The sequence below is a fragment of the Paroedura picta genome, chromosome 18, assembly GCF_049243985.1.
Source record: "Paroedura picta isolate Pp20150507F chromosome 18, Ppicta_v3.0, whole genome shotgun sequence".
Taxonomy (NCBI): domain Eukaryota; kingdom Metazoa; phylum Chordata; class Lepidosauria; order Squamata; family Gekkonidae; genus Paroedura; species Paroedura picta.
Window position 1 is genome coordinate 15,194,718 of NC_135386.1, and position 26,494 is coordinate 15,221,211.

The window sequence follows — 26,494 nt, forward strand, 5'->3', positions numbered from 1 at the left end:
TGGCCCCTTCCGATTCTATGATTCTAGACAAATGAATCCAGATATGAAGGGGCTTCGCAACATTTTATATAAATTCCAATGCATTGCCAGGGAAACGATGAGCAACAATTGCACCTGCCAAGCTAGGGAGTATAAAGTTCTGAACAGAGTAAACATCAAGTCCTGAGCTAGCTGAGTGAAATGAGCACAGCTGCAACCCTGGTCATAAGAAACCCCTGCTAAGCTGTTCTATGAAAAGAAGTGACTTCACCATGAGAAGGCCTCCATGTAGCTGGGCATCCAAACCAACACAGATCAAATTGGCCGAGTATTATTAGGCACCATGTAATAAACCAGGACCAGTGCCAGCCAGTTGGTTACAAGCAGGTGAAAATGTTATTAAGGCATTTCACTGATGACTCGCTGCGATATTTCTAAAATACACCTGCATATCTTCCGGACATGCTGCTTGAGAAACTAATATAAATCTAATATCAGACGTCTCGATACTCTAATATCAGTGTCTTGATTAGCAGTCAAGTTTTACAGAATGAAAATAAAAGCTTTCTTTCTTTTTTCTTTCTCTCTCTCTCTGTCTCTCTCTCTGTCTCTCTCTCTGTCTCTCTCTCTCCCTCCCTCCATTCTGCCACTCTGTTATGTTAAAATCTAATCTAAGGATGGTCCACATATCAGGGCTATAGGCTATTTCTGGCTTAAAAAAACAGGTTTTACATTATTGCAATAGGGGGGAAAAGCCAGACTTAAGAGATGGGTGTCATAGGTTGCTTGCCTTTGTTTCATTTCTTCACTCTATTAACGTCTTTATTGAAGGCTACTTAAAAATTTCCAAAGGCATTTGGAAAGCCAGTGTGTGGTGCAGTGGTTATAAGTGAAAAGCTCGTATGTGAGGCTCAGGTTAAAACTCCCATATGTCAAGGGAGCTTGCTGGGTGACCTTGAGCTAGTCACGTATACTTGGCCTAACAGGGTTGTGAGGATAAAATGGAGGAGAGAGAATGATGTAAACAGTTTTATGCCCCACTGAATCAAATAAGTATTTAAAAGGGTGCCATATGGAGGATGGAACAGAATTGTTCTCTCTTGCCCCAAAGGGACAGACCAGAACGAATGGGATGAAATTAATTCAAAAGAAATTCCATCTATACATCTAGAAGAAGCTCTTGACAATTAGAGCGGCTCCTCAGGGGAACAGGTTTCCTCGGGAGGTGGTGAGTTCTCCATATTTGGAAATTTTTAAACAGAGGCTGGAGAGCCATCTGACAGAGAGGCTGATTCTGTGAAGGCTCAAGGGGGTGGCAGGTGACAGTGGATGAGCGATTGGGATGTGAGTGTCCTGCATAGTGCAGGGGGTTGGACTAGATGACCCATGAGGTCACTTCCAACTCTATGATTCTATAAAATCAATCTGTGGAGTATCTCTTGTTTCTTTGCATGATGGATCCACCTGATTTATCTTCCCTCCCCCATTTTATCACAACAACAAGCCTCTGAGGTAGGTGGTGCTGTGAGAACATTTCTGGTCCAAAGTCACCGAGCAAGCCTCCATGGTAGAAGAGATTCCAGGCCAACCAAGGAGGAATCTGCGGTCATTAAAACACATTACCATTTTTAATATATTTTTAAAAATTTATTAAGCAGTTCTTGAGTAATGTGACCCTTGTCGACCTGCCCTCCCCTCCCAAAATGGTCAGTGATGGGCCTGGAGGGGGTGGGAAGGGACCCCGGGTGGGCGTGTCTATCTCTGCTTCCCAACCCTATTCTGCACGATTGTGCCACTTCTGGGGTTCCTCGAAGCCTGAGGAATGTTTCAGTTGGTTTCTCGACCATCAAGAAGTTGAAAAAGGCTGATTTACACTGCCGCCTCTCTCCTTAAGATGACTTATCAAATAGTTCTAGGGCTTCTGGTTGACATTGTTGAATAAAACCCTTGTAAAGTAATGGGGGTGGAGAAGATAGGGTGGACAGAGATTCGTTTGGGGCACGGGAAGAACATCATGCTGTAGACACGCAACTGATTCCTGGTGACCCCACTCACAGGGCATTCTAGGCAAGAAACAAGAAGAGGGGTTTTGCTAATGTTTTCCTGCACACTGCAACCCTGCTCTACTTGGTTGCTCTCGTATAGAAATGCTAACTGTGTGGACCCTACTTTGCTCCCAAGTCCTGATATGCTCTGGCTAAACTGGGCTTTTCGGGCTGCCTGTGGATCATGAGGATGTCAAAATGAATTCTTGGCCTTATGTAAGGTTATTATAAGAGTCTTCCCTGCCGCTTCCCCATCCTGGTTAGTCAAAGTTATGGTTGCCGACATCTAAACTGGTTCTGCCTGCCTGGCAGCTATTTCCACAAGCCCTAAAATAATCTTAAGACGGGTTTAATTGAAAACAGCAACAAGTCAGGTTCCCTTTGATGTCCCTTCAGGCTCAGGGCTGTGTCCTTAGATAGCCTGTAGTGGAAAATTATCCAACAACTCACATGTCAAGCTGGTGCGTAATGATTGCCTTTAGAACAGACCGGGGCACAACAAGAGAGCAACTCTGTGCTGCCACATTCCAGGAGAGCTTTAACCTTTTAAAGCTCAATCCCTTCCCTGTAATCAGCCGTGTCTGAAGTGGTGAGTCAGCATTAACTATAACCGGTAAGAAAAGGTCCAAATCTGGCGCTGCGGGGTTGTGCTGAGGGGCCATGGCTTTGACACGCTAAATTTTATCTGTTCCAAATTCCTTTTTTTCCAAGCCAAAAGTCGCCTCTTGGGGTGTGTGGAAACAGAAAGTTGAAACGTGATGATTCAAAACCGTCACTTTGGCATTGCTTTGGTTTTAGTCTCTGATTATGGGCTATTGGGAAGCAGCTGTGCTCTGTGGTTTCTTTTAGGGAGCCCTTTGCGAGTTTTTTACCTTAGGGCTGCATGGTTTGGACAGGAAAGGAGGTCAACCTATATTTTCAGAGGCAACAGAAATAGTAAACAAGAAATCAACGAGGATAGAGGCAAGCCTCTCCGCCCCCCCCCTCCTTCCATCTGATTTTCTTAGCTTGTTTCGGCCACGGCATTTTCTTAGTGCCTTTATACCAGTATGCCAGTCGGTAGTTTCTCTCCTTCCCGCTGCATCTCACCCTCCCTTTCCATGATAAAGAGCAGTTTGATTTACTGTACTCCATCTTGGCCTGAAAGTATTTTTTAAAAAGAAGTATCTTACCAGTAACAACAACAGTTTTTGAATTGGCATCCATTTAACTTGGATCCTGAATGTGAAATATGGCAGTTTTTCACTTCCCAGCCCCGATCATCAATCCACAATCCGATGACAGCTTGCTTGATCAGAAATGTCTGTATCCTTTCTCCATCTGTTCCAAAATGTCCATCTGCCTATTGGTCAGTGGAACAACATTTCATCAAACAGGGATACTGCTGATTTCTTCTTCCTTCTTTCTTCTACTTCTTCTTTCTAATTGGCTTTATTTTCATGCATCTCAGTTATTAAGGTTACCCAAAAATATGAGTTACCCAAAAATATGAGACTTTACTTGTGTGGTTTTTTTCATTTTAGAGATTTATGAATTATTGGTATATAAATAATGCAGGCCATTCAAGACTATCAAAGAAACTATACTAATGAGATCATCTGCATATATGATGCTTGAATATAAACTCTATGTGGGAACAACAAATATGAGAAACTGAAGTCCATGTCAGTGTGCTTAGGTAGAATAAATGAAATTTTTATTATGGGTGAAAATCAGCCACTACTACTGATAAGTATTGGGGAATATACGAATATCAACCCGACCCCTCCAATAATGGTGATCCTAAGGTATAGAAAGAAATCTAAAAACGGCAAGCATCCATATTGGTTGGGTGTAGCAGTGTATGTGAACAAGATCATGAGGCACAGGTCGACTGTAAGCTAAATGGGAGCAGACAAGTGTAAGGCAGCAGCAAAAAAGGCTAATGCGGCCAAAACGCAAAATGGCCTCAGATTGTCACCATGGTGTAGTGGTTAAGAGCGGCAGCTTCTAATCTGGTGAGTTGAGTTTGATTCCCTGCTCCTCCATGTGTAGCCAGCTAGGCGACCTCTACTGCATACATGAGCGGAATTTTATTTACATCCAATTTCCTTAACCCTGATGTTCTCTTGATATTGTGGAGTTTTGTTTTGGTTTTAGCCAGTCACAGTGCATGATCTGAACCACAATCGGCCCCTGTATGTTTGGACAGCAAGGACTGCACTGGACCATCTTCAGCTGCTTAAGGTAGAGTCAATTTGGTTCCTGTGTAGTCCATTCGGTGATGCCCAAGTGTAGGTGACGTTCATGATGTTTGTACCAAGTGTTCATGATGCAAAACTGATTATCATGACAGAATTTCATGACCTGCATCGTTCCTCTCTCCAAGTGCAAGGTTGCCAGTAATGTCTCTCTCTGCTTGTGTGCCAACTTTGGCATTAAAGTTACCCATTAAATAAATGACATCCTTCTTGGGTACTTGTTTTAAAGTGTATAGAATACCACTATAGAAGTCTTCAATTTCCACCTCTGTTGCATCAGTTGTTGGAGCATATACTTGGACAGCTGTGATATTTATTGGCTTGGCAACAAATTCAAACTGTAACGATTCAATCACCGATTGTGATTGTCAAAAAAAACTTTCCACTGCTCCAGAAATTGTTTTGCTTGTAATGAAAGCCACGTCGTTGCTTTTCATGGAGTTGTGTCCTGAACAGTAGATGGCAAAATCCTCCAACTCCAAGAAACCATCATCTGCCCAGTGTAATTCACTGACACCAAGGGGGGGGGGAGAGTTAATGTTCAACCTGAACATTTTGACAATTGCCAATTTTCCTTGAGTCAGTTCTCGAACAGGTCTGGATTTGCCCCAGGCAAGTCATAAAATCCAGGGTTACTTGCTGCAGGTCCTTGCTCCTCCCAAGTCACTTGTTGGGTACCTTCTGGCCTGAGGGGTTCACCACTGGGCACCGTATTGAAATGGTTTGAGAGCTGTACCATGGGATTTTCTTGGCAACCCAGTTTTTTCCTTAACCTTCCCCATCATGCAGGCCTGGGACCGGCATGCTCAGATGTGCATGGCTGGGTTGTATTTTGGTAGACCTTTATAAATGATACTGCATGGATTTGGTTTTGGATTTTGCTTTGGGCCAATGTGAGAAAAGAATGTGAAGAGCATACTGCTAAACCTATTGCAACAAAAATGTCTTTAAAAATATTAGTGGAGGGAAGTAGCTGGAATATTAGAGATGATAAATTTGAATCAAGCGGGTAGCCATGTTGGTCTGAAGCAGCAATAAATTTAGAGTCCAGTGGCACCTTTAAGACCAGTTTTATTCAAAGTATGAGCTTTCGTGTGCACGCACACTTCCTCAGATATGATGACACTGTACCTAAGGATGTGTGTGTGTGCGCACACGAAAGTTCATACCTCGAACAAAACTTTGTTGGTCTTAAAGGTGCCACTGTACTCTAGAGATGCTAAAGATTAGGGGTACTGCAGAAATGGTGAATTAATTCTTCACTGTGGAAGCTGTTGATTAGTTATCCACACCGGAACTGCTATTTTGAGGGCAGGTGTTGAAGTGAGTCAAATAATACATTTTAAGGCTAACTGACAAATGAAAAACTAACAAGTAACTGGATTCATAGAGCATGCTGCTGAGGTTTCTTACAAGAATTCCAACATGAAATGGCTCGTTTGTAAATAAAAGTACGCTTTGAGTTTTTCCTTACCAAGGATTCGAAAATAGCAAATGAAATACTGACTAATACAACGGGATCCAGATAATGATTTTCAATTAGAAAGGTTTCCCATATAACTCTCCCAAAAAACAAAAAAGCGTACAGAAGAAGAGGCCCCACTGAGTAACTGGTTTCTGCAAAGGGAAGTCCTGCCCCTCCATTTTTGTATGTTCAAGCATATGAAGCTGCCTTCCATGAAATTAAATCCGTGATCCATTCAGGTCAGGATAGTTTATTAGAGTGACAGTGGCTCACTAGGGTTTCAGGGACTTTGGAAATTCCTGGATTTGGGGACTGGAGACTGCAGAAGGGACCCTGATCGGGGTTTCATGTCATAGACCTTTAGAAGGCAGCCACTTCATGCTGGCATGAGATTAGTTTTAGTTCTACTGGTAGGCAGAAGTTTCAACTTGCTGTTTTAAATTGGTGGGTTTAATGTGTTATCATTTTGTTGCTGTCTTGTAAGCCAGCCTGAGGAGCGCCAGTGTCATGTAGTAGTCAAGAGCTGCGGCCTTTAATCTGGAGAACTAGGTTTGGTTCCCCACTTCTCTATATGCAGCCAGCTGGGTGAGCTGGAGCCAATCAGTCCTGTTAGAGTTGTTCTCAAAGAACAGTTCTGTTAGAGTTCTCTCAGCCCCACCTTCCTCACAATGCATCTGTTGTGGGGAGAGGAAGGGAAATGTGTTGGTACACTGCTTTGGGACCCCTTCGGTAGTGAAAAGCAGTGTGAGAGCCAGTGTGGTGTCCTGGTTAAGGACAACAGCGTCTAATCTGTAGAACCAGGTTTGATTCTCCACTGCTTTTCCATATACAGCCAGCTGGGTGACCTTGGACTAGGCACAGTTCTCTCAGAGCCTACTTCACAGGGTGTAAGCCCATGTTCCCTTCAGCGAAATGGATTCCACCTACCTCACAGGGTGTCTGTCAGGGGAGAAGGGAAGTCAAGAGTAAGCCAGTTTGAGACTCTTTTGGGTAGTGAAACGTGGGATATAAATTCCAGCTTTTCTTCCTGTAAGATAGAAAGGCAACTGGTAAATGTTTTAAATAAATAAACAAGTTTTCTTCATGGCGACGTCACAAACTGCTCCTGGGAAACCAGGTATTCCTACTCTTCGGATCAAGGATGGTCAGCTGCTGGATGTTATTGTCTGCTGCCTATAATTTTACTGGATTGTTTTATTAATGGCAGTGGTTATATTGTAAGTTTAAAATGTTAGCTGCCCCAGAACAAGTAAGGGGAAGGATACCAATCAGTCAATCAACCAATCAATGAATTAAGGGTATAAATTCCAGTTTTTCTGCCTATAGGGTAGGAAGGAGGCTGGTAACTGTTTAACATAAATAAACAGGGCAGAGCCCCTTCTCCAAAGCCCCCATTCCCTTCAGCAGAACCTCACAGGGGGTCTGTTATGGGGAGCGGAAGAGAAGATGATTGTTAAACCACTTTGAGACTGTTTTGGGCAGTGAAAAGTGGAATATAAAACCCAACTCTTCTTCAATATGGAATTGAGACTAGTTGTTCACTTCAGGCCCTCCCTGGAGGTTGCAATGATGAAAACCCTTGGAGGCCCAAAAGAACCAAAAAGTTATATCAGAAAGTTATATCAGAAAGTAGAGAGTAATATAGGTTACCTTTAACAGCATAAAATGTCAGAACAATGGATTGAAAATACTTTCTGGTAGTTTTTGTTGTTTTTTATATGCCCCAAAGCTCCCCCTCCCCTGAACATCACAACCTGTCCTGTTCGGCTATTCTTCCCTCTGCCTGGAGGTTGGCAACCTTAGAAAAGAGGCTAAAAGGTGTGAGCCTTAAGGATTTTAAACAAATACCCCAAAATTGAGGCCTGGGCTCTCTCATCCCTCATACCCAGGAAGTAAAGCCCAGCATGCAGAATATATCAAAAAGTATTTTAATGCCTTTTGAAAAATGCGTCATAATTCCCAGGAATATCCATTCTTCCCCCCTGCCTGGAGGTTGGCAACCCTAGCAAGGAAGCTAAAAAAGGCAAGACTTAAGGCCTTTAAACACAAATACCCCAAAACTGAGGCCCGGGCTGTTTCCTTCACAACCACCCGGCTAGGCCAGGAAGGAAAGCCCAGCATATAGATTATAGAATAAAATATAACCTCATTTCTAAAAAAAAAATGCGTTGAAAATACTTTCGGCCGCATTTTGGCGGGTTCTTTTTAGGCCTCAAAACCCTCCCCCCGCCCCGGCCTGGAGGTTGGCAACCGGCCTCCCTCCCTCCCTCACACCCACCCGGCCGAGGAGGAGGCGGCCCAGGGGCGGCGGAGGCGGGGCGGGGCAGGGCCGATGGCGGAGGCCGGGAGGCCTGCGGGACGCGCCGCCTCAGCCGCGGGTAAGCAGGGAGCGCCGCGGCAGCCGCCATTTAGCGCGCGAGGAGGCGGAGGGGCTGAGCATGCGCAGAGTGCGCTCCCTCGGTGGGCGGAGGGGCGGTGCCACCTCCCGGCGGGGGACAGCCTGTGGAGGAGCTGTAGTGCCGGGGGATCCCGCCGGGAGGCTGGCGTCCCTACATAGAGTGCCCCCCCTCCCAAGCAGCCCAAGGATGCCAGCCTCCCGGCGGGACCCAGAGATCTCCTGGAATTAGAGTTCAATTCCCCTGGAGGAAAGGGCTGCTTTGGAGGGGATGCCAGGGCGGAGCTGGGGATCCCCTGAATTACAGCCCCTCTCCAGACTAAAGAGATCTCCCCCCCCCAGAGAAAACAGCTGTTTTGAAGGTTTCATTTTAGGGATGCCAACCTCCAGGTGAGACCTGGGGTTCCCCTAGACTAGAGATGAGTCATAATTCCCAGGAACATCCCGGTCCCACCTGGAGGCTGGCATCCCTAGAGTGCACCCCCCAAATCCGCTGTCATTTTCTCCAGGGGAACTGACCTCTCTAGCCAGGAGAGGAGCTGTAATTTCAGGGGATCTCCAGGTTCCTCATGGAGTCTGGCATCCCTTCGTATCCCAGACCCCAAAGTTTGGTTCAGGCTTGGAAAGCCCACTGTGGGATTGATCCTGTGCATGTCACACCCTTCTTGCAAACCACACAAGATCTTTTTCAGATGCAAGAACTCATAGTGATTTTGGGTTTTTTTTTGGTGTGTATGTGTGTAGGATTCCCCCCCCCCATCTCTCCACTTTTCTGTCCCTTAAGTAATGGAAAGCTTTCTTGACTAGACCCATAAAACCATCAACTTTCTGCTTTCTGTACAGCACACTATAACAACTTTCATAAGCAAAGGCTTCCAGATCAAAAAGGTGTCCTTGATGTTGCTAGTTAAAATGCCAAAGGTGTGTTACCGGCACAGTTTCTCGACTGCTTGTACATTCTTGGGATTGAATTTGCCCAAATGGCTTCCAGGTTTTGGAGGGGGGGGGGGTCGCACAAACACACTCTGCAAGTACGCAGCCTTCTGCTTAGTTACATGTTTTCTTTTTTTTTTCTTTTTAAAAAATGTTGCATTTTTAACTTCTTATGAAACTGCAGTCTGGTCACCACACCTCCCAATGCAACAGATGGCAAATGCTTCTGACGTAATGCAGAAATCGAGTCGCCAAGGTTTACAAACTTTCCTAGAGAATTTGCAGGGGAAAATACCTCCGTGTGCGCTGGGCGAGCCACGCTGAAATTTAAAACGTTTAGTATTGTTAGGTTTGTGGTGGGGTCCTGTGATGTTTTCGGTAAACAGGCCCTTGGGGCGGTTTTGAATCAGGGCGCGTTTGGTAGCAATTAAAGGTCCACGTCCTTTAAGGAAAGCCCATTAGTATGTGACAGATGCTGCTTAGAAACATTATGCTTTTTAATAAGCCTTTTTAATAAGGCTTTCTGATTGAACATTCTGTTCTCCATGCCAGATTGTCGGTCAGAAGGCGTAAAGGTATGGTATTGTTTATGCAGAGCTGAAGTCAGTTTTCTGCTCTGATATCCAACCATGAATTTTTTTCCCCCTGGTTTCTCGCTCTGGTTTTCAGGGGCTTTACGCACCGGGATCTTTGTTGCAAATTGGTCACTGAATGAAAAATCGCCATTTAAAGTAGTGAAATTCGTCGTTATGCATACCTGCCTTTGTGGTGGAATCCAGTTGCGTTTTGTAGCGTTTCCCACAGGCTTCCGGTCTCGGCAGAAATCGCTAGAAAGGAAGCGCTATTGCCGAGCTGTCCCGCCCCTGGCCGTCAAGCAGCCAATGGGCAGCCGTTAGCATGCTCCCAAACAGCCCCTTTCCCTTTAAGGAAGGTTTAAAAAAACACACACACACACACCCGTTGCAACGAATATGCGTTGATTCGTTGCAACGGAGAGACCCATCCAGCTGCCTGGTGTGTTTGAGCTGTCGTTTGATCGTTTGATCGTTGCAACGCTGCCTCGGAGTGAAAAAAAAATCCCCCTCCCCTCTCTCACGGGCCCGATTTTCGGCTGAATGAATGTGTAAAAATTAATGGGAAAATACATCAGCAAACGGGCTTTTCTGTGGTTTGTGCTTAGTGACTAAAGGGGAAGGACTGAAGCCAGGGAAGCCTCTAAACAGAAGAGGCTCACTGGTGCGTTTATCCCCGCTCGCTCGGAGAAAAAAAAATGGCGATCGCTTCGCCGGAAGATCAGAGAAGACAGCCAGGGGGAGGGACTTTGTAGAAACCGCAACAATGTTAACGCACAGGTCTTTTTCGCTAGTGTTGCAGATTGGTTGCAGGAGTGTATCGCTTTCCGGAGGGTGAATCCACTTTTGGGGATTTCCCTGAAAGCGCTACAAGGAAGCGCTTTTTGCAGATTGGTTTCAGGTGTGTGGCAGATTGTCAGCGACGTCGTGCGTTATGGCAAATCAATAGCGTTTTCAATTAGCAACCATTGTGCGATTTTGAAGGCGTGCAAAAAGCCCCTCAATTTTTGTCACCCCAAGCCAAGCCGATCGCACCTAGTTGTAGTCTAGGCTCTGTAGTCAAAAGTCTGTTTCGATGGCTACGTTTAATTTACTTGCCAGATGTATTTGTCCATAAAATACCATAAAATACTTTGCGAGGGGAAAAAAAAATAAGGGCTCCAGGTTCTCCTTCTAGGTTTCTCTCTTTGAGATGGCACCAACAGTCTGAATTCCAGAGCTAGGAGGGAATATCAAGGGAAGGCCTTGGCCTCTATGCCTTGCTGTTGACGCTCCAGGGGAACTGGTTGGCCACCCTCGGTACATCAGTTTAAATTGCTATGGACAAGAAAACGATTTCCTTGAAAAAAAAACTGTTGGCCTTGTCAGAGGCGACTGGCTAGTTGGAAGTATTACGACCTACAAGAATTCAGGGGGATGGACTAGATGACCTTGGAGATCCCTTCCAACTCTGTGATTCCATGATTCTCTGATGTCACTTCCCATGTGGCCCGGAAGGGCTGGCATTGTACCAGGGCAACACTCTAGCCCTCGTTCCAAAGCTTTGTGGTTCGGGGTGAGTACTAGAGGGCACTGGGTGGCCCCGGAAGTGATGTCATCACATAGCAGGACATTTCCTGTCAGTTACCAGCCCAAAAGAGAGGACAGCCTTCATAGATTTGTATAAGCAAATGACCAAAATGGTTGCTTTGAAAAGTATTTCAGCTTGCATAGCTACTAGTTCTACAACTGAAATTTCAGCATTGGTGTTTGTTTTTTTACTTTGGCAGTAATTGGTTTGTACAGAGAGGACTGGGAGAGAGGCTAACTGTCTTAAATGCTCTCTTGGCCCTTTGATGACTCTTTTTTGATTTCACTTGTGGGATTCCACTTGAAAGCAAGACGCCATGTGTTCTCTGTTGTACTGTGGAGAATAAATTCTTTTGGCCACGGAGTACTATTTCCTGCCCGCTTCAGTCCGTACTGAATCCGTAATGAGGTGAGCTGGGCCTGTGGGTACGAACAACTGTAATTTTAGTCCAAGACGGTAAATAACCATTCTGTAGCTGACCTGAACGGTGGCCTTGTAGTGGGATCGATCTGGATGCAGTTATTCCGCCGGCCTGTCCACATTTCACATTTCCATCCATCTTGGATCCTCAGCCAAATAAATTTTGTTTGGAGGCCGGCATTTTGATCTCTCGGGGATGTCGTATACGTTTCACAAAATACATGGCAATTTGATCGACGGTGGTGTCTAATTAAATCGCTCCTCTTGATTTCCGGTAACGAGAATGACACGTGATAGTACTGCAGTTTTGAACCTGTGTCGTGGAGAAGGTGAACTCTGCGGCATTTTATTGCATTGAAGTCCCTCCCCTCCCAAAACTGCCTCCTCTCAAGTGACGACCCCAAACTTCCAAGTGGTTCCCGACCTGGAGCTGCCAACCATAGTTGTGGACCATGTTGTCTAAGCAAAGGCTGGGAGATTTGGGTGGTGGGTGCACAGGGAGAGCAGAGTTTGAGAGGATTTTCCCAATGTGCTGTCACGTCTCAGCCAATTTATGACGACCTCTGTAGGCTTTTAAAGGCAAGAGGCATTTAGCGGTGGTTTGCCCCTGACAATCCATGCACGTCCCCCAAAGAGCGTTGAGGTTCTCTGTCCCAAAGCTGCTCAGGATAATGCCCAAAAGAGGTGAGGCTGGCTTTGACCTGGGCCAGGGCCTTTTTGGTCATGGCCCCAGTTTAGTGGAATGCTCTGCTGAAAGAGGTCAGGTCCCTGCAGGATCTCAACCACCTCTGCAGGGCTGTGAGCCAGAACTGTTCTACCAGGCCTATGGTTGAGGCTGGACACGACATCAAGAAGGGCTGGCCTCACAACTGACAATGGAAGGAAGATCGGCCTCCCCAGGAAAAAGATCTGGAACCCCCTGCCCCAGGTTTCACTGAATGAGGCTGATGTATAATTTAAACAGGGAGCTCTCCGGTCCGTGTGTGTTTCTTTTCTCCTTTGCAGGAAGTCTTAATGGAGAGATAGATCTCCCTGCCTGACTCTTCCTTGAGAGGTCATGGGCGTATTTCCCTGTGCCATATTTATTTATTTGTTTGTTTTATTCATTTGAGTTATATACCGCCCCTCACTCCGGGCAGTGAATGAATTCATGGGAGTTAAGCTAATTTGGATGAATCGAAGGCCAGAGGCTGCTCCCAACCACTTGTTGACATGGTCGCTGCTAGAATCAGCTTGTGTGTGTGATGTCATGACCTTGTTTACCGGTTTGGGTTATTTAAGATGGTGCCCCCCCCCTTTAAGCTCTGCAGTAATGCAGAGGCGGGAATGTCTGGAATCTCTCAAATGTAAGGAGGGCCTCTTGTTCTAAATATACTTTCTGGATGGGTCTACGGTTCTTTTTCTGTGGTTGGAGAGAGACCCTCATCTCCCCCCCCCCCACATACTTTATTGATAACCTTTATTTTGTCCTTTAAAAATAATTTAATACTGTAGGGTCTCTTTTCTGGCATGAATACCCTCTTGCGGTGGAGGATTTACTGTGTGTAGATGTAATCCAGCAATTTAGACAGGCTAAAAAGTTCTCCTTGGAATTCTGGAATCTCCTCTTACCCAAGCTGCTGGACTGAGGCACCCCAAAGCCCAGGAATCTGCAGAAAGCGCTGTTTTAATTAGAATGGAAAACTGGAAACTTTAAGAATGAGGGTGGCTTGTTTTGTTTTGTTTTGTTTTGTTTTGCAGCTGCTTTGTTTCTTGTCTTCGGGTTACAATCAAAGGCAAGAGTTGTTTTCCTGTGAATGAAAAACAAGGATTTAGAACAATGGGATATCTAAGTTTTCTGTTTTTGTGCCAGAAACTGTTTAGAACAGGGAGCCCGTGTCGATATCTCTTGTGTTAAGGTTGGGGAATGTGTTGGAGAATGAAATGGACCTCCAAAGGTCACACCATGCAAACGGAAATGCTAATTGCTCGTAATTTAAGGATGTTTTCTCGTTTGCAAAATGCTGGACTCCACAGAACATGAATAAAATTCTTGTGCGTTGGGGGTGGGATGGATATTATAGTGGAGCAGGAAGGATTTCTTGTTTTGTGATGGTGGAATAGATCTTTCCTCTGTGACCCCCGTGCCCTCCGAAAACCTCACCCTGAGGTTAGGGAGGCCTTCAGCATTATTATGGGATGTGGCATCCTACAGAGGAAAGCAGAAATAGTAGCTCCCTTTCTACCTGTAAAAAGGGGGTCTTAAGTCTTACCTATTTTCAGTAGATCATACCGATCACCACCTTATTTTTTCAAGGGGTCCGCTGAAGAGTATATTTGCAGAATAATTAGATCATGTTCAAGGTTAGTTTTGCGTTGGACGCATGACTATAATCTCTGTCTATACTTTTAGTCTGGTAGAAAACAGGGGGCCCTTGTCAGCTGGGTGCATGGAATTCCATACATCCCCTTGTTTGTGGAAACACATATGCCCAGTTAGCTTTTATCTGTGCATGAGGACTTTGAAAATAAAATCGCTATCAATCCTGCAGGGCATTCCTCAATTCAAAAATATCGTCTTAGCGCATATAGGAATAACAATGCCTTGTTTTGTTTCCGTTGCTGACTGTATCCTCTTTACCTTACATGGTGATGGTTTTGCATACATGTTTTTGTGTACACGCACGTCGGAAAAGCTGATTTACGGTGAGCCTGTGGGCTTTTTGAGGCAAAAGACATTCATAGGTGGTTTGGACGTTCTCCCGTCCAAACACCAACCAGGGGCGAACGTACTTAGCTTCTGAGACCTGATGAGATCTTACCAGTCTGGACTACCCAGGTTAGGGCAACCTACATTTACCGCACACAAAGGATAATGCAGTTTCAGTGTGTTTTTGCAGCTGGATTTTCCTGTGCAGAACAGGAATCTCTCCAGGGAACCAGTCACGCACTCTTGTGAGGATAAAATTGAGAAGAAGAGGTTACAGGGGATGAGCGATAGAGTTGGGAGTGTCCTGCATAGTGCAGGGGGTTAGACTAGATGACCCAGGAGGTCCCTTCCAAATCTATGATTCTATGATTCTAAGAGGGGGGTGGGATCTACGCTGCTTTGGGTCCCCGTTGGAGAGAAAGCGAGGTATAAATCAGGTACATTTTTTAAAAAGGTATCTAAACAAAGAGAAGAATGGATGCTTAATACTTCTATCAGTTGCCATTGTTAATCAATTATTAGGCCAGTATGGGATAAATATGTTTGTCTGCTGGAAAATGTGTACAGTTATCACTCTTGTGTCTACCCTCCCAGTACGGCTTTAAATATGGGGAATCGCACATTTGCATCCAAAATGTAATCCAGATATATTCAAGCAAGTGAGCAAAAGCTCCAAATAGCTGGAAGGCTGTTCTTCTAACCCCCCCCCCTCAAAAAAAGCCTGTATTATGAGACACTTCTAGGTATGCGTTATGGTATTCATGCAACCACCATAAACCGACAGAATATAATTTTGCCTGTAGGCTACAGAGTTCTGGAAGAGGCAGCAACATAGAACAAGTCTCCCCCCGCAATAAATAAAAACAGGAGATGTGTGGAAGGGCTGTGCACATTTAATACGTTAGGCAAATATCATTTACATTTTTAGATACAGACACTGTATTTAGAAAAGGCCCAGAATTAAAAGGAGGCAGATGCTGGCTGTTCGGATCTGGAAAAAAACATAATTAGGATTCAGAGAACGTGGCCGTCTATTTCCGGGACAACTCTCTCGCTTGCGTTTACTAGCAAGAATACTCACCAAGTGGCCTTATACCAGGGGTGGCCAAACTGTGGCTCTCCAGATGTCCATGGACTACAATTCCCATGAGCCCCTGCTGCTGGCAGCAGGGGCTCATGGGAATTGTAGTCCATGGACATCTGGAGAGCCACAGTTTGGCCACCCCTACCTTATACAGAATCAGATCATTGGTCTATCAAGCTCAGTATTGTCTACTGTGGCAGCAGCCGTCCAGAAGCTCAGGCACTAAACCAATCAATAAAATTTGTTTGACTTTGCTTTTAAAGTCTCTTGGGCAACAGTCCGTTCAGTGGTTTGGCTCTCGGCTTTCGTGCAGAATGATAAGACAGCCAAAAGAGAGAACGTGCCACTTTCTGCTTGCTGTAATCACAGGTGGAGTGCTGAATGGGACATCTGAATTTCTTGGCTGCTGTTTTCTCCCAAAGGCAGCGTTGATGCTGTCCAGCGGAAGGTGTCCCTTGAGCTCCGTCGTTCGGTTCGGTGATACGAAACTGAATAACATTCAGTATTCTCTTTTCTTCTAGGTCAGCTGTATCCAGTGGATAGTGAAGAAGAAAAACCCGAAGTTCTAGAAGCAGCAGCTCAGGAATATCACGCCAAACTTTTGAAACAGCCCCCAATGGTTGCCGAGTTTTTCTCTATTCCAGGAAGAGAGAAAGTAAGTAAATGTATCCTTAGAATAGCCGAGCAGAAGCGCTCTTGACTAGCATGGCTTGCAAAAGTCAGCTGGCTAAGGTGACGTCAAGCTGCAGCCAACTTGCCTGTCGGGTTTTCAAGGGAAGAGGTGAACAGAAGGGGGTTTGGCATTGCCTGCTTCTGCGTGGCAACCGTGGACTTCGTTGGGGATCTCCGTGCTGGAAAATAACCCTGGATACCTACAGTCCCTTGGACATGCGGAACATTGGAGACTCAGGAAGTTGTTCATGAGCGATCTTCAATATCTTAAACACAGCTCAGTTTCTTTCCGCCCTAGAGGGTGGGTTTTTGTGTATGTTTTTTAGTGTTGGCCAATTGCACGTTCTAATGTGTGTTATGTTGACATGGAACGTTTGCCCAAACAAGGGGTTGAAGCAAGCGAGACAAAAATACTTACAGAAGAAGTCTGTCATGCAGGCTGTTCCCAGCTGGAGGTAGACTTCCAGTTCAAACCTTCCTCCCATCCCTCACTTAATTTTTGATGTCCTCCAGCGCTTCCACGCTTATACCGCATTCTCTTACTCGCACAAGGCAAGAAAGAAAACCTCCATGAACGTCTTTTTGCTATTGAGCAGCAGCAGCACCGTAGCTAATGTGAAATAATTGCTCCATGCCTTTTGGCCTGGCCTTGTCACGGCTTCTAGGGTGGGGGCAGGGAAGCTTCCAGGGAGGTTAGGGTCCCGGGAAGGATGCCTGGCTCAAAACACTCTTTGGAGGACCTCTAGCGTTGCAGGAACGGAACTGCTTTCAAACCTAAAGGCGAGCAACTGCCGGGGAGGAGGAAAGAAGATGCAGGAGACCGAAAGGCTGTCCTTAGCTCAACCTGCCGTGCCTGGATGCAGAGCGAGCATCCCATCTGGTGCTCAGTTGGGGAGAAGGGGAAAAGAGGGATTGAAGAGCTCGGCACGCAAAGGCATGTTTCAGCCTTAAAACAGCGAGACACAATAGGGTGACCTAAGGATGCAGATTTTGATTTAGGAGCATCTTGGGTCCTGTGCTTTACTGATAGAGCTTAGCTATTCTTTAAACTTTCCGCTGCACTGCTTTTTGGACTGGGGCGGGGGAGCCATGGATGGAGAAAGTTAATCTAGGGCTAATTTAGAGTGGAAAAATATAATGCAGCATGGAGGATTTTGTCCTTTGATGGGGGGAGGGGGACGCGTCCGTTTATAGCAATAAGCTATAAGGGCATTTGGATTTTGACCACTTGGGATTTGAAGTTCGGTTGTTTTGAAAATGACAAATAGAACTATAGTGGGAGAGGGAGAATCTACAGGGCATGTTCTCCATCACTGTCCATACCATAAAGAGCCAAGGGCTAAGTTTATTCTCCCACTCCTGGGTGGACCCCACGACTGCTCAGAGGAGATTTGGTGAAAACCTGTCTTTTTCAAGCCAAGTGGCCAAATTCTGTGCTGATTTGAGCCTGAAATAAGATAACTTATTTTATAATAGCGGCTCGGTCACATTACGATGTTTTATACTTAAGTTTCATATTCATTTATGTGATTTTAGTTTATGCCGATGGCTTTTGACTGCTTTCATCTGTATTTGCTATCGTCTCTGCCCCCAATAATATACTACTACTACTACTACTACTACTACTACTACTACTACTACTACTACTACTACTACTACTACTACTACTAATAATAATAATAATAATAATAATAATAATACATGATTATTGACAAAGCTAATAAACCTGAAATGCCGGGCAGGCTGTGGCAGTCAGATGATGAACATCCAAAACATGGGATGGCTCTCCCAGGGGTTTGTGAAACCCTGGCTTGAGAACGTTTGCTCTAACTACTCCAACACACTTGCTCTTTATAGTATGTGTCCATGTGAACATTAATTTATTATCTATCCAATTTTTTTTAGTATATGTGCTGCCGAAGCGAGCACAGTTTATTGCATCATCCATCCATCCATCCATCCATCCATCCATCCATCCATCCATCTATCCATCCATCCGTTATATTAGTATACCTCCCTCTCTAAAGGCTCAGGGCAGTTTACATAAGACAGAAACCATACAGATCTTGGATTAACAATAATGAATTAAGTGAAACAACAAGCAACATGGAACTGTAGGAAAATGTAAACATTAAAAATTATTTAGAAAAAAAAAACGTTTTGCTTCTTCTCCAAAACATAGTCAAAACATAAAACATTAAAAGCTATTAATTAATACTCAACTTAAAAAAACAACAACAACAGCAACAACCACTGAATGCAGTAGTGGGCATTGTGACCCCCGTCCTCTCGGAAGTCACCTTGAATCTGTTTTCCTGATGATGCGTCACCTATAATAGTAGTTACGAGCAATCCAGGAAGGACAAAGGTCTGGCATGGGACTCAGCAATCAAGAATGGCTCTCCACCTCGGTCAGCCCTAAGCATAAGCCACTGAAAATATGGCACGGGAGGAAGGGGTCAGTGTGGCTTATTCCATTCACTGATTTACGTATGGCTTACGCCCCCCATTGACTCCTGGGCCTGTGCGGCTACCACTTGGGGCTCACGTGCCACCCCCTCCGCAATATAGGTACTGTTTCTGGGGTTTTGCTTGCTCCCAGCATGCTTTGCCAGTTACAACCCCCCCTCCTTGCACACCCACCCACCCACCCACCCACGCTTAGCATTAGTGCATTTTATGTGGGTGCTGGCTTCTACAAACGAAACCCCTTTGTTGTATTTGACAGGTCAAAATTGAGGCTTCCTCGGTGCGTTTCCTTCCTTTGTACAGACAAGACAGCAGAAGGACCCTCCTGGTTCTAAATGACCCCCAGCAGAAAGATGCGGGTGAGTATTTTTTTCCTTGTTCCCTCCACCTGTGGCTCAGAGAAAGTACCAGATGCGTGCACTATGGTCCTGCTTCTGCAGATGCTGGCATTTATCCCCGAGAGACCTCCTGGAAATCATTTTTATATACTATACTAGAATTAAAGCCAATTTTATTTGTGAATAAAATGGGCGCTAGGAGCCGGTGTTCTCTCGGCCCCGGGAGCGGCCTCACCGCAGCGAGGCCGCTCCCGGGGGCGAGAGAAGGGCGGCTCCGCCCCCCCCCCCCCCGAAGGGCAAAACGGCATTCTCTCGGGCCCGGGGCCAAGAGAAGGCCGGGGCGTGCCCCCCACCCTCCCTGAAGCGAAGAACGGCGTTCTCTCGGCCCCAGGAGCGGCCTCGCTGCGGCGAGGGCGCTCCCAGGGCCAAGAGAAGGCCGGCCCACGCCCCCCCACCCTCCCCGAAGGCAAAAGCGGCAGCGCGGCCCCCTCCCCACCGGCGGCTCTCTGGAGCCTTCTCCTGGCCGCTGGAGTGGCCTCGCCACGTCGCTGACGTGGCGAGGCTTCTCCAGCAGCCGGGACAAGGCGGTGCAGCCCTCCAGAGGACTCACCGCATCGGCTGGCAGTCCAGTCTATGCGGTGATTCCCTGGCCGGGCAAAGCAGCGGCTCCCCATTCGCGCGGCTCCCCATTGGCTGCTTGGGCCTGATTGGCCCCTCCGAGTTTTTATCCCGGACAGGGCCCGCCCTAACTCCTCCCAGACAGCCCTTACTCTTTTATTCAGTCTGCGGCGGGGCTGTTTAAAGATACTGGAGTGGCCAATTCTGGGGTGGGACATTCTCAGGGATTTGGGGGTTGAAGCTTGGGGAGTGTGGGTTTTGGGGAGGAAAGGAGATTCAGGAGGGTTTAATGGTGTCGAGTCTGCTCTCCGTTCTTTTTGGGCTCCTTGCATGAGAGTTGGCATCCTTGTTTTCTACCCAGGGGGCTCCCAAACCAACTAACCACATTGTTCCCTTGTCTTCCGTGCTTGTACAAATGCGGTTTTCACGTTTTAGATATTGTAATGCCTCGAGGTTCACTGCATTGGGGACCCTGCTTGGGTAGAAAGGTGGCACAGAGCTAGAGGAGGGGCTGTGGCTCAGTGGAAGAATTTCTGTTTGGCATGCAGAAGGCCCCAGGTTCGATCCCCGGCACCTCTAGCGATAAAGGATCTGGTAGCAGGGGATGTGCAGGGCCTAGCTGGGGCTCAGATTCAGCAAAAGGCAGCTTAATATGTCGCAAAGACTGGCCAATCTGAAACAATAACCAAACTGGGATGTTTGAACCACATGCTGCACTGGTCTTCCTAAGCCTTCTTTCTAACGATTGGGTAAATGTTTATTTTTTTAAAACATTACCATATTAAAAATCTTCCAAACCAGGGACCCACGGCTTTAGAAATTCTTCTAGAAGTTATGGATTAATAAAACCAGCACCTGGAGTGAAAGCAAACAAGAGAGAGAGAGAGAGAGAGAGAGAATTACAGCTCTGTAAACAGAAGTGTATTGTAGCTGGTTTTCTTACGTGTAACCTGATGCCTAAATCGGCTTGCTGTGGAATGGGAACACATACTTCTCTTGTAGTGGGACAGAAATTGTTTTGCAAGGAAATAGTCTGATTCTGTAGGCTCCTTCTCCTAACCAGACTCCTGTCCCAGTCTTCATGTATATCACTGTTCCTGCCCTCTCTTCTCTTGTACTTCTAGCCGCTGTGCTACCTTAATGCTGTCTGTGAACTCTTGATGGGTTTGGGGCGTACCTCCTCACGAACTATCCTGTAGCGTATGCCAAAGTCTTTGTAATAAAAGCCACAAAGTCATTGCATCCCCCCTTCAAAACTTGTTTCAAGGACATTCTCTCCAGCACGGACACATGAGGCTGCCTTCTACTGAATCAGCAGCAAAGTTAAATTAATTAAAACTCAGTCCCAAAGCTCTGCCTCAATACATCTGGGTGGGATGGGTATTTGGGGGGACTCCCTTAGGCTGCCCTTCCTCTAAAGACATTGTGGGGAATCGCTCAGGTAATGCTCTTTTATCTGACTCTTGATATTATCTGTGAAATGAAAAATGGAGAATAGAATTTTAAAAGAATTGCATTAGAAGAATAAGAGCTGGGGTTTTGTATCCTGTTTTTTTTTTTTTTTACTACCTGAAAGAGTCCCAAAGCAGCTTACAAGCCCTTCCTCTGTCCTGTGAGGGAGGTGGGGCTGCTAGAGCTCTAAGAGAACTGCTCTGTGAGCTCTAAGAGAACTGTGACTCGCCCAAGGTCACTCAGCTGGCTGCATATGAAAGAGTGGGGAATCAAATCCAGCTGTTCAGATTGTTGCTGTCTAACCACTACACCGTTATTGCCTCTCTTAATAGTATGGATGGGAATATGGCAACATATAACATATTTTTAAAATGTGTTTCTTATTTATATCAAAACATTTTGGGGGAGACGGTACTGCACACATGCTAATAAATATTCATGAATCCCATGACATTTCTGTGGGAACTTTTTACTGAGAATTAAAAAAACAAAACAAAAACTTTTCTCCCCTTCCAAAGTCCCCCCCCCCCCCGAGAACTTAATCTTCACAAGAGTTGTGTGTGTGTGTGTGTGTGTGTGTGTGTGTGTGATTAGAAAACCAAGAGGCCACTGTGCTCTCCTCGTTTTATCATCCATACATTTGAATTTTAATGCATCCCCCAGTTTAAATGTCTGTTCCATTGTTCCTTTAGCTTTCTTTTTGCTGTCTAGCCAAGTTCCTATTTAGTTGAAGGAACATCGAGAACCAAAGTGACTGTCCTCCTTTATCATAAATTTCATAATCACCATCTCTGGGATTGTGGTAAGGTAATGTTTGGAGAGAAGGGGCAGAGGAGAACAGAAGAACAGAAAGTCTTTTGACACCAACCTGCAGTAATGAAGAAAAGTCAGCTTTTTAATGGGTCTGAGGCCCCAAAGGTTCCATGTGTCCTTTCCATGGAACACTCTGTGTCATCAAGGCTTTTTTCCCGAATAATAAGTTTGTCTTTGTTTGCTGTTTGCTTCAAAAAAATTACGGAGTTTCGGGTCACAAAACTTTGCCCACTAGGCCAGCATGGTGTCGTGATCGAGAAATGGCCTCTAATCTGGAGAACCGGGTTGGATTTCCCCACTTCTCCCCCTGGGTGGCCTTGGGCAAGTCAGTTCTTTCTGAGCTCTCTCAGCCTCACCCACCTCACAGGGGGTCTGTTGTGGGGAGAGGGAAGGGAAGGTGACTGTAAGCTATTTTGAGACTCCTTCGGGTAGAGAAAAGTGGCATATAAGAACCAACTCTTCTTCTTTTCTCTTAAAAAAAAGTTTTAGCCATTTATTTGCACAATTCATGGTGGCTCATTGAAGATGTAGTGAAGACAGCTGATCGTTCCAGAGAAGGACTGATACAGGTATGAGCACGATTTAACGTAAAGCACTTAGCTTCTGAGCGAACAAGGTACCTCACTGGTGGTGATGTTTATACTCTTCAGAAAAACATGGCAATGCCCCCTGAAAGCCCCCCAGACACAATTCAGTGTCAGTGTAAAATATTCATTTTCATGAAAGTTTTGCTCCCAATAGTTTGAGCCTCCTTCGGGTAGAGAAAAGCAGCATATAAGAACCAACTCTTCTTCTTCTTCTTCTTCTGTAATCTCAGGGCTCTCTCAGCCTCACTTTCCTCACAGGGTGTCTGTTGTGGGGAGAGGAAAGGGAAGGCGATTGTAAGCCGCTTTGAGACTTTTTCGGGTAGGGAAAAGCGGCATATAAGAACCAACTCTTCTTCCTTAGTAATATCAGGGCTCTCTCAGCCTCACCCACCTCACAGGGTGTCTGTCGTGAGGAGAGGAAAGGGAAGGCGATTGTAAGCCGCTTTGAGACTTTTTCGGGTAGGGAAAAGCGGCATATAAGAACCAACTCTTCTTCCTTAGTAATATCAGGGCTCTCTCGGCCTCAACTCCTTCACAGGGTGTCTGTTGTGGGGAGAGGAAAGGGAAGGGGATTGTAAGCCGCTTTGAGATTCCTTTGGGTAGAGAAAAGTGGCATAGAAGTACCAACTATTCTTCTTCAGTAATCTCAGGGCTCTCTCAGCCTCACCTCCCTCAGAGGGTATCTGTTGTGGGGAGAGGAAGGGAAACATGATTGTGAGCCGCTTTGAGACTCCTTTGGGCAGTGAAAAGCGGGGTATAAATCCAGCTCTTTGTCTTCCTCACAAGAGTGTAGGAGGCCCTTTGAAAAAAGCCAGCTTTGCGTCTCATTCTTCTTTCCGTCCTCCCCAGAACAGATGTTTCCTAACACTTTCCCTCACCGTCTTCCTCATGCCCAACTATGTTAACAGTGCAATATATAATCCCAGAATCACTCCGTACAAGTTCAAGGCATTTGGGCACATCTCCTATTATTTTTATGATCTTAGCAAGTTCTGTCCCCTTTGGTATTTTTATCCCACATGAGTCAGCGACGTTAAATATTTGAAAACTTTTTCTTGGAAGCCAGGTCTTCTCCCCCCTCTTGCGTTTTCCCCCCATTACGTTTCCCCCTTTTTTCTTCCTCCATTTGCTTTGTAAGGTCCAGACGTTTCGGGAAAGAATTGTCCTCTTTGTGCTGAACTACATCATTTTTGGAATGCAAGAGAAGAGCTTGTCTTGGGACGCGGCCTTCCTGCCTCACTCTGAGAGGGAATACGCCAAGCTGTTCTGGAGGAGTGGAGAAGCAGCTGGCTTCTACACGGTCAAAGCCAAAGGTATGCTTGTGAGGGGGCTGGATTGGCCACCTGTAGGCCTCTTGGCCCTAACTGGGGGGTGGCGTTTCGGATTTTAAATGGGGTGGGGAACTTGGAGTGTTTGTAAAGATTTTAAAGGTAAAGGTATCCCCTGTGCAAGCACCAAGTCATGGCTGACCCTTGGGGTGACGCCCTCCAGCGTTTTCTTGGCAGACTCAAGACAGGGTGGCCTTGCCAGTGCCTTCCCCAGTCATTACCGTTTACCCCCCAGCAAGCTGGGTACTCATTTTACCGACCTCGGAAGGATGGAAGGCTGAGTCAACCTTGAGCCGGCTGCTGGGATCGAACTCCCAACCTCGCGGTCAGAGCTTCAGACTGGATGTCTGCTGCCTTACCACTCTGTGCCACAAGAGGCTCTAAACGATTTTTAGCAGTGTTTAAAAACCAAATCTTAGATACATCCAGAATTAAGTTCCTTTCCTCCTCATCCATGCATATTTGGAGCATTTCTTGTGGCTTTTTTCTTTTCAGTGCTTCTCAAAATCTACTATATATTGCAGTGGTCAGAGTAGCCTTTCTCATTTTGTTGCTGAGAAACCACTGAATCATTCTTCAGGCTTCAGGAAACCTCAGAAAGGGCGCGATCGCAAGAATAGGTCTGGGAAGCCTAGCTGTGTACGTGACCACCTGGGGGCCCTCCCCTTCCCACCTCCTCCAGGCTCATCATTGGCCATCGTGGGAGGGGAGGGGCAGGTCAACATGACCATATATAGTCATAAGGTAAAGGTAAAGGTATCCCCTGTGCAAGGACCGAGTCATGTCTGACCCTTGGGGTGACGCCCTCTAGCGTTTTCATGGCAGACTCAATACGGGGTGGTTTGCCAGTGCCTTCCCCAGTCATTACCGTTTACCCCCCAGCAGCAAGCTGGGTACTCATTTTACCGACCTCGGAAGGATGGAAGGTGGAGTCAACCTTGAGCCGGCTGCTGGGATTGAACTCCCAACCTCGCGGTCAGAGCTTCAGACTGGATGTCTGCTGCCTTACCACTCTGCGCCACAAGAGGCTCATCATATATAGTCATATCACCTGATAAATTGTGAACCGCCGTGAGACCTTTTGGCGAACGGTCGTATATAAATCCAATTATAAATTAAAAAAAAATGTTTAAAAATTTTTAAAAATATAGAAAAAATTAATTGACTCCCACCCATTCAGGAAACCCTTCCAGGGCCACCAAAACCCCCCAGGGTTTCGAGAAAACATGGGTTAGAATGCTAGCCTGAGATCTGGGAGACCCAAATTTGAATCCCAACTCTTCCATGGAGGCTTGCTGAATGATCATGGGTCAGCCGCATACTCTCAAACTACCCTACCTTGCTGGGTTGTTGTAAGGATAAAACAGAGGCAAGGAGGACAAAGTAAGCTCCTCGGGGTCCTCACTGGGAAGACGGGTGGGGTAGAAGGAAAATAGATAATAACTGATACAGAAATGCTTACGTTTCCCCCCCTTTTTTAGGCAAAGGGATTTCTGAGTTTGGCATTCAGGCCTAATCCAATTACAAGCAGGCTGGTGTGCTTCGGCCGCTGAAGTGGCCATTCGAGCCCGAAGCAGCCAGCGTTGGCCACTTCAGGCTCAAACAGCCTCTTTGGCCCCCAAAGTGCACAAGCCGACTTGAAATGGTTTAGAAGCACTCAGCACAGGGAATTTAACAATTTGGTTAGGAATATTTTGACGCTCTAAGAAACCCCTTAGTGGTGGTGTTTGCCTCTGTGATTTGAATTGTCCTGTTTTTAGGTTGCTGGCAGTTACCTTGTAGATTTTTGAGAGATGCAATGAGGTATCAAATATAAGGCTTGATGGCCCAGTAACTTCTGGGCCGTACCTTCCAGGAAAAGTACCTCTTTCCAAACACATCCCAGATTTCTTGAGTTCAGATGGTAAGATTCCCCCCCCCCCCCCCCCGCGCCTAGCACTGGTTCAAATTTTACACTCTGGAGACCATCATTTTGCAATATGTGCATTTTACTATGTTAGATGGAACGAGTTAGGCTCCAAAAAGGGGTCTTCCAGGTAATGAAATATTCCTGATATATTTAAGAAGTGGAAAGTATTGAATGTATTGTCTTACCCTAAAGCATGATGTTTGCCTTTGTTTTCACTAGCAGTGGGTCCTTTTGCACTTTCCCTTCTTATATTGTACTTTTATATGCTATTAAAGGCTTGTTGTTGTTAAAGTGGAAAGCCCTTTTGACTGTAACAGCTCTTCGGCAGTGGAACAAAGTTTCCAGGGAGTTTGAGGATTCTCCGAAACTTTGCAAAGATCTAGATTCAGGTGGGTCGTCATGTTGATCTGAAGCAGCAGGACACGGGTTTTATTTAAGACTAACCAAGTTTTATTCAAGCCATACGCTTGAGTGTTCGTCTTAAAGGTGCCACTGGACCGGAAAATTTGTTTCCCAAGGATAGGTTCCTTCTGAGTGACCGTGCCTTAGAAGAGAGGACTTGAACTCAAGGGGGCTTTCCGCACCGGGATCCTTGTAGCAAATTGTTTGCTGAATGAAAAATCGCCATTTAAAATAGTGCAATTCGTCATTATGCATATCTACCTTTGTAGTAGAATCCAGTTGCGTTTTGTAGTGTTTCCCACAGGCTTCCGGTCTCGGCAGAAATCGCTAGAAAGGAAGCGCTATTGCCGAGCTGTCCCGCCCCTGGCCGTCAAGCAGCCAATGGGCAGCCGTTAACATGCTCCCAAACAGCCCCTTTCCCTTTAAGGAAGGTTTAAAAAAAAACACACACACACCCGTTGCAACGAATATGCGTTGATTCGTTGCAACGGAGAGACCCATCCAGCTGGCAGGT

The 26,494-nt window shown here is 46.0% G+C and overlaps 2 protein-coding genes across 13 annotated transcripts in view; one reads left to right on the forward strand and one right to left on the reverse strand.

Annotated features, from left to right (window-relative positions):
* PGPEP1L (pyroglutamyl-peptidase I like) overlaps positions 1 to 8,147 on the reverse strand; it is a 26,174-nt gene extending 18,027 nt beyond the window's left edge. For 2 of the 3 annotated variants that reach the window (XR_013227367.1, XR_013227366.1), the window contains exons 1-2: positions 8,008 to 8,147; positions 6,657 to 6,756 (exon numbers count right to left, since the gene is read on the reverse strand). Coding sequence is in view for 1 of the 3 variants with exons in the window: in XM_077317336.1 (XP_077173451.1) it covers positions 8,008 to 8,137 (130 nt within the window). In the remaining 2 variants the exon portion in view is untranslated. The remainder of the gene's footprint in view (positions 1 to 6,656; positions 6,757 to 8,007) is intronic. The other variant, XM_077317336.1, reaches the window with a different exon arrangement.
* Positions 1 to 26,494, forward strand: part of LOC143827631 (protein FAM169B-like) — a 46,242-nt gene that overhangs the window by 12,995 nt on the left and 6,753 nt on the right. For 3 of the 10 annotated variants that reach the window (XM_077317329.1, XM_077317330.1, XM_077317332.1), the window contains exons 5-10: positions 4,164 to 4,250; positions 15,914 to 16,047; positions 18,793 to 18,892; positions 22,238 to 22,323; positions 23,480 to 23,654; positions 25,854 to 25,967. In XM_077317329.1, the coding sequence (XP_077173444.1) occupies positions 16,009 to 16,047; positions 18,793 to 18,892; positions 22,238 to 22,323; positions 23,480 to 23,654; positions 25,854 to 25,967 (514 nt within the window). In that variant the 5' untranslated portion in view covers positions 4,164 to 4,250; positions 15,914 to 16,008. Of the gene's footprint in view, positions 1 to 593; positions 2,638 to 4,163; positions 4,251 to 8,039; positions 8,108 to 15,665; positions 15,762 to 15,913; positions 16,048 to 18,792; positions 18,893 to 22,237; positions 22,324 to 23,479; positions 23,655 to 25,853; positions 25,968 to 26,494 lie in introns of those variants that run through there. The other 7 variants (XM_077317334.1, XM_077317326.1, XM_077317325.1 and 4 more) reach the window with 7 other exon arrangements.